Below are 14,084 nucleotides of genomic sequence, written 5' to 3'. Positions count from 1 at the left end.
TGCTACCATGAGCTTGACAGCTTCCCAGTACTTAAAGACTTTTTTTGATGAGATCAGTGGCAATATTAATGAATGTGGGTTTTTGGTGTTATATAATGAAATGTGTCAACATTTGGTAGATCTGCATAAGTCTATGAATCAGTATTTTCTAAATGATCAATGCATCATATTACGAATCCGTGCATGGGTAAAAGATCCATTCAAAAGATAGACCAGTGGATTGTAATGTAATAGTACGAAAAATTCATTGTTATCGTTTTAGATTCTACATAGCAATTATTCTTTAAGTAACTAACACTTGCCTAGTTTTGATGTGGTATCAAAGAAGAATGTCCACAATAATCTGAAAAGACTACTGAAATACTCCTCCCTTTTCCAACACATGTCTGTGAGAGACTAAATTTGTTTCATAGACTCAACCAAAGCCACATATTGCAGCAGATGGAATGCTGAAGCAGATGTGAGAATCCACTTGTCTTCTGTGAAGCCAGATATTAAAGAAACTTGTAAAAGTAAAACAATTCCTGTACTCACTAAATGTTTTTGGCTTCGTAAATCTATTATTTTTTTATAAAAAATATTATTTATGTTAACATGATAGGTTTATTATAAAAAAATTTAAGTGAATTAAATATTTTTAAAGTTTCACAGTTTTAATTTCTAATATGGTAAACATTGATAGGTATAACCCACACAAACAAAAGCTCTTCGGGGTCCTCAGTAATTTTTAAGAGTGTAAGGGAGTCCTGAGTCTAAAACCTTTGAGAACTGCTAGTCCATGAGACTCTAACAGAACTTTTAAGGAAATATCTAGATGTCATCGTGTATTTATTTATACTTTTTATAATATATTTTTTAGCTAATGCCTGGTATAATAAGGATTTCTTTATATATGTAAGGACAATCAGATGTTTCAATTTATAATATTATAATTTAAAATGTTATAATTATAACTTTAAAATATATCGTTATAATTTAAAAATTATACTGTTGGTTGTGTGCCACTTTAGCAAAATCCGTTATTCATGATTCAGGAATATTCCCTTTAGAGTTCTTTCTTTTCATAGTGTATCATCCTAGTGCAGTTGTCTCTTTACAGAATTTTTATTTATAAGTTTTTAAAAGAATATTAATACTATGATTTCAACTTTAATATCCTAAAACGTTGCATATACTGTCCATTGCCAACTATTCTGTACCTGTTGAATTCCTGCCTTTAAGACTTGTTTAGGGCCAGCCCCGTGGCTTAGCGGTTAAGTACACGCACTCCGCTGCTGGCGGCCTGGGTTCGGATCCCGAGCGCGCACCGAGGCACCGCTTCTCCGGCCATGCTGAGGCCGCGTGCCACATACAGCAACTAGAAGGCTGTGCAGCTATGACATACAACTACCTACTGGGGCTTTGGGGGAAAAAATAAATTAAAAAAAAAAAAAAAGACTTGTTTAAGCTTTGCTTTCTGTTTGAAGCTCTGCCTTCCTCTAGGAACCACCCCCCCCCATCAGATGCTTGCTGTTCTGTGTCCCTTTAGCACTCATTGTATCACTCTAGTAGGGTTTATCACAATATTGTATTTATTTGCTTGTCTTTTCTTTGCCACTTCGCAGGGAGCACTTCAAGAGGAAGTTTTGATCTGTTCATCTTTATGTCCTCAACAATTAGTACATTTTAGTGAATGTTTGTTGAATTAATAAAAGAGTGAAAACTACACATAGTGTTTTCAGTTTTAAATCAAGAATCCTCTGTAATTGGTTGAATACTTAGCTTTTTGATAACAGTTTTTCAAATTCAGTGGAGCCATCAGCAGGACAGACCTGTGCCTCAGGGAGCCATTGAACCAGCATGTGGTCTTTGTTGCTCTAAACTACCAGGAAGAAAAAAGTGAGGCTGAGTGTGCTCTGGAGTCCCAGCTTGAGCTGGAGAGACCCCCCCTGGTGTAAAGCTTGCAGACTCGAGTCTAATCTAGCAGGTTGTTCCAGGCCCTGCGGTGGCCATGATCCACCTATGGCCTCACCTGCTGGGCTTGGGGTCCACACTGCCTTCACGCTGAGGCCACACTTCCCATTGTAGGAATACAGAAGCAGGCTCATTCCTGGGAGGCTGTGACTCCTGATGGGGACTCAAGGACTCCACATTGGCCTGAAACTTTCTTAGAGCTGCGTGGAGTCTAAGGCTTTTTCTGCCCAACCCGCCCTTTTTTCCTCTCACTTCCTCAAGGATCCACCTGCATCACATCTGACAGCTCTCCAGCCTCCTCTGGCTCCCTCCTCATTTTCCCTCACAGGGGTTTTCCCACATAAGTCTCTTGCATGTCTAATCTTGTTATAGCATCTGCTTCTCAGAGACCCTGAACTGCCTTATGGGGTCGCTGGTTTAGACCCATGTTGGTAGGGCTGGTTTATCTGGTGGTGTTGGTTAAAGTATCTGTCTCCCTTATCGATGGTCTATTCTTTGAGGTTGTATCTGGCACATAGTTGTTGCTCAACACGTATTGAATTGAATTATTCGCTCTTCTCAGGACCCTTGCCTGTGCCTGTGGCGGACTCTGGTTTAGTCCTCCATTGTGACACTTCATGAGAGCAGGGGCCAAGCCTGCCTTGCTCTCCTCTGTGTCCCAGGTACCAGAGCCGGCTGGTGTGTTGTCTGTGTCCACTGACCTGTTATGTACATTTCCAGACTCTGCTGTAAAGAAAGGCACCGTTTGCTCTATCCATGTGCCTTCTTTTAACAACTGGTAGAGGGAGGGAAGTTGGGACTAGGAGGGGTGACTTTAGACTGGTGGTCAGAAAATACCTCTGAGCAGGCGAATTGAGTGACAAGAGGAGCCGTCCGTGTGACTGGGGAGAGAGCATCCCAGGCAGATGGTTTAGTTGGGCCATGGCCACAGGAAGAATGAGCCTGGTGAGTCATGTGATGAGAGAGGGTGGGTGTGTTGTAGGAGACAGGCCAGGAAGGCAGCCTGAGGCTGGGCCGAGCCTGGTGGATCTTTGGTTTCATTCTAAGTGTGATGAGGAGCCACTGGAGTTTTGCTGCTTTGACCATTTATGTCCTTAAAGACTCACTAGTTGTTGTGTCAAGAATGGATTGGAGGGAGGCAAGAGTGAATCCAGAGAGAGACAATTGAGGAGGCAGGGGCTGCTGGGTGAGAAATGGTAGCTTGGATCTAGGGCAGTGGCTGTGGTGGGAGGTGAGAAGTGATGGGATCTGAGGTTCATTCTGAAGGTGGAACTGAGGGGATTTGCTGATGGCCTGGATGCTTTGGGAGGAAGTCAGCGGGGAATCAAGAATTGAATACTAGGTTTTAGGTTTGAGATGCTGCATATACATTGGTGAGAGGAGGGGGAAGGAAATGACTGGATTTGAGGGAAAATGTAGTAGTTCGTTTATTCAGGGAAGAACTCATCTAAACACGTTAACTGTGCGACGTGTGTGAGGGAGCCATGTGGGGACGTTGAGTCTGCAATATGATATGCAAGTCTGGACATCAGGGGAAAGGTTCAAGCTGGAGATGGACATTTATTCATCATCGCTTTCAAATATGTGTTGAGGAATTATAGCAGTACGCAAAATAGAAATTTCTACTCTCACAGACATGCATTCTAGTGGGATAAGAAGATCATAATATCAATAAAAATATATGCAATATTAGATTGTGATATACATATCACAGTTGAGAAAAATAAGGAAGAGGGATAGGGAGCATGCATTTGTATATTTGGGATGAGGAGGCTGCAGTTTTCACTAGGATGGACAAGAAAGTCCTCTCTGAGGAGGGGCAGTTGAGTCAAGATGAGAAACTATAGATTTCTGGGAGATTTGTCTGTATAGAGGGCTCTGCAGGTGGAGAGGCCCCAAGGCAGATGAGGACCTGTTCTATACAAGGAGCCCCATAGAGGTCCGTATGTGTGGAGCAGAGGGGACAAAGCGGGGAGTGGGGGAGATCCCATAGGGCCCTACATGCCTCCCCAGAATTGGCGTTTATTCTGTGGAGGAAAGCCATCACCTGACAGGGTCTCTGTCCCCATAATGAGATTGGTTGAATAGGACAAGGCTGGAGACATAGAGTGAGGTGATGAGCGAGGATGGTGATGCTAGCTAGTCAGCTGGATCATTTCACTGTTTCGGGATGACTTTGTTTTTTTTTTTTTTCTTATAATTTTTATTTATTTATTTTTTTCCCCAAAGCGCCAGTAGATAGTTGCATGTCATAGCTGCACATCCTTCCAGTCGCTGCATGTGGGACGCGACCTCAGCATGGCAGGAGAAGTGGTGCGTCGGTGCACGCCCGGGATCCGAACCCGGGCCGCCAGCAGCAGAGCGCACGCACTTAACCGCTAAGCCACGGGGCCGGCCCTCGGGATGACTTTGAAGAATGCATTCACTGCTGTGTCCATTGAATGTTTATTTAATGCTTCATGGAGTAACAGGTACCATGAACATCACAAATTTGCTATCCTAATGCTATATCACTTTCCTTGTTAGTTTATTAGGCATTTGAGGCCTAACTTGACTCCTGACTGCTAATTGTAAAGCTATTTCTATTGAAGTGGTACTGAAAAAGTGACCACCAACCCCCGCCCCCTCACCGCAGCTTGGCTGGGTCTCCCTCATGTCACTTACAGCACCATCTACTGTTCTTTAGGAGCACTTATAAGGAGGTACTTTCAGAGAATCCTGTCTCGTGTTGGTCTCCCCTTCTCAGTAGTCATAAGGACCCTAAAGAGAGTGGCATTGCCATCCTGCTCAGTGCTGGCCATGGGCCCCTTCCTTGGCTGCCCAGCTGGCTGCTATAAACCACCTTGATTTCTCACACAAGGCACTTGTTGGCAGGGTGGAAGCAGTGTTTTGTCTCAAGGGCACCCTTCTTGAGGGAGAGCCACCTGGCCCTCCTCTCCAGGGGCAGGCCCTCAGGCGAGGTGTGTGGGGTGTGTGGGTCAGAGTCATGCCCTCTGAGGCAGCCTCTACTGGTCGTTTAGTTCCCATCTCTACTTTGACCTTCAGTCTCACAAAGTGGGGTAAATATATATCCAGGACTTAGAAGTTTGAAAAGAGACTCAGGGCTGGGGGTACTGGTCTGCTAGAGTGTAGAGTCTCTGTCTGATGAAGTGTCCTCATGGAAATATGAGCCTGGGGAAGTGGAGTCACCCCCACAGCCCATGCCCGGCACGCACACCTCATGTGGTGTACCTTCAGTGAGTGTTCACTGATGTGTTGTTGCTGTGGCCTTTCTCATCATCAGGGTCTAGGATGAATGTTCTATCTTTTTTGTTGAAAAGTACTAAAGAGTTGTAATTTTTGAAAAAACATTTTTTATATTATCTTTTAATGTGTTCTTTTCCTTTATGTGACATACAACCTTTATTTAGTATAAAAATGAATTCATACAAAGTATTTGGTCACTTTATGTGATATAGGGTTAAGTTAATGGGAAAACTTACTTTATTCTGCTTTGCCAGTTAGTCTTTTAAAACTAATTCTTGCTGTAGCATTTTCTTTGTAATGAGCTTGCTTCTGAGTAAGACTAATGTAATCCTTGTCGATCAATCTTTATACGCTTAAATTATCTACCATTTCTGGTATTCTATTTGTGTATTAAAAAGACTAGGAAGTTACATACTACTCGGCAAAGAAAACCTGTATAGTTAGTGAAAGACATAACACCTAAAAATTGTTACGTCTGTTGTTTATTGATAAAGAATCGCTTGAAGTGATGCACCCATCCCTGTTTCACACAGGAAATGAGTGTCCTCTGTTTTAAGATTTCCTGGATTCTTGAGGCGGCACCTCAGATAATCGCTGGGGACAATAATCATGCAAAGGTTTCCTTTCAGACTGGCTTTGTGTTGTTCAGCTTGAAGGAAGGAATAGAAATCCTGTTCCTTCAGTCTACATGGACTATTCCAGGGTTAAAAGTACTATTTTGGAAATACCAGAGAAAGAACTTTTATTCCCTTTCAGATTTCAGAACAACTTTTTCTTCAGGGTCTTTGGTAAAGAATCTTTAAATTGAGTACCTGAAACTTAAAAGGACACACTCATCCTTGTTGAAAGTATGTAAGTAACTCAAAAGAACATGTCATAGTAAGTTCCTACATAACTCCTGGGCTTTGTTTCCTTAGCTTATCTCTGAAGATGAAGGAGGTTAAGGATTAGCCTTTTCAGGATACAACCAGGAAACACTAAAATTAGGATTGTTTTGAGATAAAGTTTAAAGAAATGAGAGATTCTAGCCTAATTATTAGATAATCTTGGTGTTATGGATTGAATTGTGTCCACCTCCCAAATTTATATGTTGAAGCCCTAACCCCCAGTGTGACTGTATTTGGAGATAGGTCTTTTAAGGAGGTGATTAAGGTTAAATGAGGTCCTAAGGGTGGGCCCTAATCCAGCAGGACTGGTGTCCTGTGAGAAGAGGAAGGGACACCAGGAGTGGATGCACACAGAGAAAAGGCCATGTGAGGACACAGTAAGAAGGAGAGCCAAGCAGAGAGGCCTTAGGAGAAACCAAACCTGCTGATACCTTGATCTCAGACATCCAGCCTCCAGAACTGTGATAAAATAAATTTTTGTTGTTTAAACCACCCAGTCTGTGGTATTATTGTTATGGCAGCCCGAGCAGACTAAGATACTCAGTGTGTCATCCTGTTGTTCAACAATATTCAACAGATGAGTGCCAAGAGGCTCATGGCCTAGTGAAGGCTGAAAGACACATAAATAGTGGCAGTATTGTGAAATGTGTGTAGGACCCAGTTGGCCCAAGAAGGGGAGTGATCATCGGTACTGGGTGAGCGGGGTCAGTAGAGGAAATAAAGTTTCTTCCAGCTTTGTTTTGAAAGCACGTATGATGGGGGTGGAGTAGGAGAGCAGGGAAGAACATGCTAGACGAAGGAAGATGAACCAAAGTTCAGTGGGCTGGGAGATTTCCCGACAGTGCTCCCCAGGCAGATGGGTGGAGAGAACAGGTTGGGAGGGGTAGGGGCTAGCTCATGGGAGGATTTATGCATCCTAGTAAGGCATTTGGACTGGACTCTATGTAGTCTAGACCAGTGTTGGAACAAACTCAAATGCCTCCTGCAGCCAGGTGGGGGTTGTGGATGTGTGAGGTGACTGGGAGTAGGACAGGTACCTGTCAGCTCTAGAGCAGCACAGTAGAACTCTCTGTGGTGATGGAAATGTTTTCTGCTGTCCAATATGGTAGCCACTAGCCATGGCTGTTAAACACTTGAAATGTGGCTAGTGGGACTGGGGAACTGAATAGTCAATTTAATTTACTTTTAATTAGAATTCAAATAGCTGTATATGGCTAGTGGCTACTGTATTGGACAACACAGCAAAGTGTAGGCTCTGCTTAAAGGCATTCTATTTAAGAAGAGTAATACCAGCAAAGTGTATCTTATGCAGTTTTCTACCCCTGCTCTTGACAATGGGGAGAAAATGGGAAAGATTAAAATATGTATGTGTGTTCAAGAACCCATGAAATCTTGAAAATAGAGATGGCCGATTTTCTATTTTTTAAAAAGGGCTAAGGGGGTGGTCATTCTTGAGTGCTTTATTTTAAATAAGTCTTCCTTAATAAATGATGGGGCTGGGCCTGGTGGCACAGTGGTTGAGTCTGTGCTTTCCGCTTCGGCGACACAGGGTTTGCTTCCTGGGTGCTGACCTACTCACTGCTCATCCAGCCGTGCTGAGGCAGCGTCCCACATAGAAGAACTAGAAGGACCTATAACTAGGATATACAACTATGTAGTGGGGGCTTTTGGGGAGAAAAAAGAAAAAAAACTGTGGAAGATTGGCGACAGATGTTAGCTCAGGGCCAGTCTTCCTCGAATAAATGAATGAGTGAATGATGAAGCCAGCAGTTACTTTTTTTTTTTTAAGGTACTAAGCAGCAATTGAAATATTCCTGTGTGATCTCTCTTTGTCTCTGTCGATCTCTGTCTCTCTCCTTTTCTCTCCTCTCTCGCTCTGTGATATAGGACAGTTTTTCTGGCAGCATGCAGAGAGTGGATTGGAGGAGTCTGAAATTGGGAGCAGAAAAATTAAAGAACCCATTGCAGTAACCTAGGGCAAGAGATTGTAGTGGCCTGGACAGAGGCTGCGCCACTGAGATGGAGACAGTGGTCTGAGATAGAATCAGCAGGCTTTAGTGTAAAGAAGTGGACGTTGAAGGAGGGTCTAAGATGACTCCCGAATTTCTCAGATGAGTGACTGGAAGATGATGGGGCTGTTCACGAAGATGTGGAACACAGAAAGAACATCTGTTTTGTACCTGTTGAATGTGAGGTGTCTCTAGGAGATCTGAGTGGTGGTGTCCAGGGGCATTTGGATATGTGGGACTGGTACTTTCTAGAAAGGGCTAGTCTAGAAGTAGAAATTTGGAAGTCCTTGGCACATAAATTGTAATTGAAGTGAATATGATCACTCCATAGGGAGAAGTGAATAATGCAAAGAGGCCCTAGGACAAAACCACAGGGAACCCAAACCCGTAAGAGAAAGGCAGAGAAGGGAGGCCACGGGGAAGACTGAAGCAGGTGCCACAGCAGGAGCAGGTGAAACAGGAGTGTGGGTGTCTGTGCAGCTGAGGCAGAAGAGGGTTTCAGGAGAAGTGTCTGTGGGAGTGGAGGGTTTTCTGGGCCCATGTTCATGACCAACTGTCAGGTGAAGATGACGCTCCTTCCCCACATCTCATTGAAATGGTAGAAGTTTTAAAAATTAAAAAGAAATTCATAGCAGTTTAGATTCTGGGAAGTCAGAAAGGTGGATCAGAACAGCAAGCACTATCTAGGTAGGGAAGACAGGAGTGGGGCAGATCAGTAAGGGACAGTGCATCCTTCGAACTAAGTTGGGAGGGATAGGAGTGGGAGGTGTTGGTGAGGAGAGGATGTAGTTTTCTCTGGTTTTCCAGTCTGCCATACCACTCCCTTAGGAGGAGCCAACAGTTGTATGGGGAAGGGGATGATCAGAGGGCAGGCCCCACCTCTGCCTCAGCCAGAGTGACTTCTCCACTTAACACTCCTCAGAAGTGTTCACTTGGTTGGAAGGTATGCAGCTGAAAAGCTGGAAAAACACGGGAGTGGATGATATTTAAGTTCTCCTTCCAGTTGCAAGAGTATTTTAAGTTCTAATCACGAGTGTCCAGTAAGAATCATACTACAGTGTGGCTGTATCTCACCAAGTGATGTTTAAAAGCATTCTTTCATTAAATGTCTGCTATTTTTAAAAGGTTTATTATCTATTTGCACATTTATGTAATACAAACTTGTTAGCCAAGAGGGATATTTTTATGGAAGAATCTCGTTATCCTTCTCTGTGATATTGCTGTCTGTCTATTTGTATGTCCTAACTGCACGTGCATGGTCTTACTTAGTTCAATGGGAAAACTTAAATAAGCTCATGAGGACTGTAGAAAATATGGCAGACATTCTCATTGAGCAAGGACTCTCTGGTCCTTGGGAAGTGCGGCCTACCCGACTGCAGAATTCAGTTTGAAACTCTTTTAAGAATTAGAAACTGCTGAATGTGGATGACTGCTTCTTGTTTAATTTTTTTTCTCATTGTGAAATATTTCAAACATACAGAAAACTTGTGAGAATCATGGTAAAAAGACACAGGCACCTGCCATTGACTTAAAAAAATTAAGATTTTGCCACATTAGTTTCAGATCTTTTTTCAGATAACTGTTCCAGAGAGAGTGGAAGCCACACTCACTCTGATTCCATTCCCTTTCCCCTAACTTCTCTCCTGAACTTGGTATTTTATCATTTTATTGCATTTCCATATAACTTTAAACAATCTTAGTGCTGTTTTGCATGTTTTAAAACTTTACATAAATGATCTACTATATGACTCCTCCTGAAACTTGCCTTTTATCTCAACATTATGTTTTTAAAATTATGATAATGGTTATGTTAATACATGTAGCTCTAGCTCATTCTAGCTACTGCTTTGTGGTATTGTCTTACATGATTATACCATGGTATATTAGTTTTTTTCTCCCAAGTGTGTATATATTTTTAAATTAATAAGCTATTTTTAGAGCAATTTTAGGTTCATAGCAGAAGTGACTGGAAAGTACAGAGAGTTCCCATATAATTCCTTGTTCTCACACATGTACAACCTCCCCCACTATTGACAACCCCCACCAAAGTGATACATTTGTTACATCAATGAACCTACGTTGACACATCACCACTTGGGTCTATAGTTTGCCTTATGGTGGTGTATATTCAATGGATTTTGATATATGTATAATGACATATATCCTCCATTTGTCATACGGTCTCAAGTGTATTTTTTGAAACAAATGGAGGATGAGCAATCTGCATAGTTGCACCGGCATCGCTCCACAGTCCATTTGGAGAAGAGTGCCCTGGGGGAGGCATCAGGGCCTCAGCCCAGGAGCTCAGACACAAACCAGCGTGGAAAGAGCTCAAGAAAAGAGGAGAATGGAGAGAGCCTTCAGACTGGACCAGGCCCAAATGCTGGCTCATGGTGGGAAGTACAGGAGTCAAAGTGGACTCAACACTAGAGGAAGCAGATCCAGGGTGGGTCAAGGCAGGTTTGGGATGAATCTCACTAAAAACATATTCTGGCCACAGCTTCTCTTTTATTCTGTAGGTTGACCTGCTCCTGCTAGACCACGGGCATGTAAAAACAGTCATTCAGTTTATCTGTGTAGCCACTTTGTTAGGGTAGATCTGGCATTGTTGACCTAGAGATGTTTGCCTTTCCTAGGGTAACTCAAGGAAGCACATGTTCTTTTTCCTAAATTGCATGGCAATTTAAAAAATCTACATATTTTTTTTATTGGTCACCCACTGTATAGTGCACTCATTGGTAGCCCCAAAGAAATCAGGTCCTAATCCCTGGAACCTGTGAATGTTACCTTATTTGAAAAAAGGGTCCTTGCAAATGTGATTAATTTAAGGATCTTGAGATGAGTTACCAGGATTTTTTGGGTGGACCTTATATGCCATCACAAGTGTCTTTATAAAAGAGGCAGAGGGAGATTATTCACACACAAAAGAGGGAGGAGAGGCAGTGTGAGCACCAAGGCAGAGATTGGAGTGATGCGGCCGCAAGTCAAGGAATGTCGGCAATCACGAGAAGCTGGAAGAGTCAAGGAATGGACTCTCCTACAGTCTTCAGAGGTAGTGTGGTCCTCCTGTCCCCTTGGTTTTGGCCCAGTGAAACTGATTTTAGACTTCTGGCCTCCAGAACTGTGAGAGAATAAATTTCTCTTGTTTTAAGCCACTAAGTTTGTGGTAGTTTGTTATAGCAGTCACAGGAAACTAATCACACCCATTTTAAGGTCTGTGACATACTTAGTGGAGAAGGTATTTTCTTTTCGTTACTTGTTCTTTATTACCTCTTTGTGAATTATATTGGAGGTCTGAAATATTTTTGTTTTTTCCTTTATGGTTAGTGATCTTTGTGTCCTGTTTAAGAGGTCTGTCTCTACCTCATGGTCATGAAGATATTCTCCTATATTATTTTTTTTAAAGTTTTATTGCTCCGTCTTTCACATTTAGATGCATAATCCACATAGAGTTGAATTTTGTGCATGATGTGAGGAAAAAGTCATTGCATTTCTATTCCATATGGATATTCAGTTAGTTGACCCAGCACATTTACGGAAAAGGCCATCCTCTCCCCCACTGCTCTGGACTGATTTCTGCTCCATTGCTCTACTTGTCTATCTTAGCACCTACCTCACTCTGTGCTGTAGCTTAACTGTAAGTCTCAGTATCTGGTAGAGTAAGTCTGTCCTTTTTATTTTTCAAGTTTCGCTTAGCTAATCTTGGCCCTTTGTATTTCCATATACATTTTAGAATCAGCTTGTCTATTTCTACACAAAAAACCTGCAAGAATTTTGATTGGAATTACTCAGAGTCTAAAGATCCATTTGGAGAGAAATTATGTCTTTACAATATTGAGTGTTCAGATTCATGAACATGCTATATCCCTTCATTTCTTTAGGTCTTTTAAAGTTTGTCTCAGTAATGTTTTTAGTTTCTGTTTAGTGGTCTTACAAACATTTCCTTAAATTTATTCCCGGATTTGAGATACAGTATTTTTCAGATCTAGAACGTATTTTAAAAAAAAAATTCACAATCCCAGTTTTTAATTCCTTCATTATATTGATCGTGGTTTTTTTAAAGTTCCGTTATGTGGATTCCCTTTGTGTATCTTTCTATTATCTATTGTTTTTCATGGGTTTTAGTTATAGCTTCCCTTTGCCTATAGGCCAGACACTGTAGATGTAGCAGTGGTTTGTGATTCTAGATGATCCTATGTTTCTCCATAAAGGATTTACTTGTGCTTCTGTCAGGGGCTCATACAATCCAAGATCACCTTAATCCACCTACGGAGAGAGTGATTTGAAACCAGCTCTAGTCCCTGTGAGGGCTGCTCTATTTCCAGTTCATACCCAAGGTGTGGTCCCTCCAGATCTCAACAGACAACCTAGGGTGTTTTCCAGGCCCCCTCCTCCTTGGTGAGTTCTCAGCCCTGAGGATCTGTCAGAGCTCTGCTCAGCTCAGCTACTTGGTTATTACTTTTCAACTTCTCAGATCCCTCCAGGGGAAAAACTGGCCCCCAATTCTTCACTTCTTTGTTAGTTCTCTGATATCTTCAAACAGATTTTAAAAAAATGTTTTTTAAATGCAGTCTTTCTAGTTGTTTTCATTGGGAAAGTTGGTCTGAGCCCCCAGTCAGCTGTTGCCATTAATGGAATTCCTGTGTGTATGTGTGTAGAAATATAAGTATATAAATATATATGTTTTTTGAGTTTAATCAACGTATTTTCCCTAGTTTATTAAAAACTTTAAGGAGATAAAAGAAAATAATATCTATTAAACAACACCTAGAAAGTCTGCTTTTTTTTTTGGTGAGGAAGATCAGCCCTGAGCTAACATCCGATGCCAGTCCTCCTCTTTTTGCTGAGGAAGATTGGCCCTGGGCTAACATCTGTGCCCATCTTCCTCTACTTTATATGGGACGCTGCCACAGCATGGCTCGACAAGCGGTGCGTCAGTGCACGCCTGGGATGTGAACCTGTAAACCCTGGCCCACCAAAGTGGAGCGCACGCACTTAACTGTGTGCCACTGAGCTGGCCCCTTAGAAAGTCTGCTTTTAATCACAAATGAGACATTAGACATTTAAACCCTACTATGGAGGCATATTTAATGAATGCTCTTCAATGTTGAGTATAAATAATTTAAAGCCTGCAGTCAGGTTCTGCTTTTGTGCATTAGATCTGTATATTTAAGACCTTTGTGTTGGGAAACTTTAAGACTTGGAAAGTGAAATTCTCGCCTGCTCATACTGAGTTCAAGAACCACTATTACCAACACATGGTACCACCAGGCAAAATATTAATCCTCACAGATTTTCTCCACCTTTTGTCCTGTGCCACAGGCTCACAGCCTGCCTGATGTTCTTTATGGTGGTCTGGCTTGAGGTTTTACAGTAGTCAGTCAGGTGTGGAGCCCCATTTGCCTCCCAGTTCTCTTTTTCTTGATTCCTCCTCTTCCTCCTTTTGGGTACCTCCAGCAGGTCCTGTCCAGTCCAGCAGCCTGTGGACATGCACAGCTGTGATAACACAGAGACCCTGCCTTAGGAACCTGGGTAGGCATGTGTGGCCCAGATTGGGACCCAGTAGACTCTTGGACCCCTTCTCTGGGGACAGAGTGGGGGCCAACACCCTTTCTAAAGGAATGAACACGGGTAGCCATGTCCTGCTCATTTCGGTTCAAAGTCTCTAGTAAGCATCTGATCTCTGGCTGTTGCTGAATTTGAAGTGGTCAAGGTGACCTACTCAAGGGCTAACTGGACCAGATTGGATCCTGCCTGGGCCCCTGGGGCTTGTACCCACCGTGCCTTGCCCTGTGGAGATGCCCCTTCTTAGGCCACACTTGATCTTTGTTGGATCACCCAGCTGCTGCCTGCCTGAAGTACTTCTTTATGTCAGACGTTCTTCTCAGGCTCGGGGGTTTTGATTTGCAACAAGTGACTTCTCTATTTGCCTACCCTATGTGCAGGTAGGTGCCTGAGGAAGGTTCTGATGGGAGTACCCACCTGCCTT

The 14,084-nt window shown here is 42.6% G+C and overlaps 1 protein-coding gene across 11 annotated transcripts in view; it reads left to right on the top strand.

Moving 5' to 3' along the window:
* The window catches only part of DIP2A (DIP2 acetate--CoA ligase A), a 125,827-nt gene that overhangs the window by 4,670 nt on the left and 107,073 nt on the right, over positions 1–14,084 (top strand). Inside the window, exon 2 of one of the 11 annotated variants that reach the window (XM_087417877.1) lies at positions 4,183–4,424. The exons of the other annotated variants lie outside the window; for them this stretch is intronic. Within the exon in view, the coding sequence (XP_087274003.1) occupies positions 4,370–4,424 (55 nt within the window). The 5' untranslated portion in view covers positions 4,183–4,369. The remainder of the gene's footprint in view (positions 1–4,182; positions 4,425–14,084) is intronic. 11 annotated transcript variants of the gene reach the window in all.

The sequence above is a fragment of the Ceratotherium simum genome, chromosome 27, assembly GCF_057802395.1.
Source record: "Ceratotherium simum simum isolate JZ-2026a chromosome 27, ASM5780239v1, whole genome shotgun sequence".
In the NCBI taxonomy this organism is placed as follows: Eukaryota; Metazoa; Chordata; class Mammalia; order Perissodactyla; family Rhinocerotidae; genus Ceratotherium; species Ceratotherium simum.
Note: the sequence above shows the minus strand (reverse complement) of the source record. Positions and strands in the feature narration are given on the sequence as shown.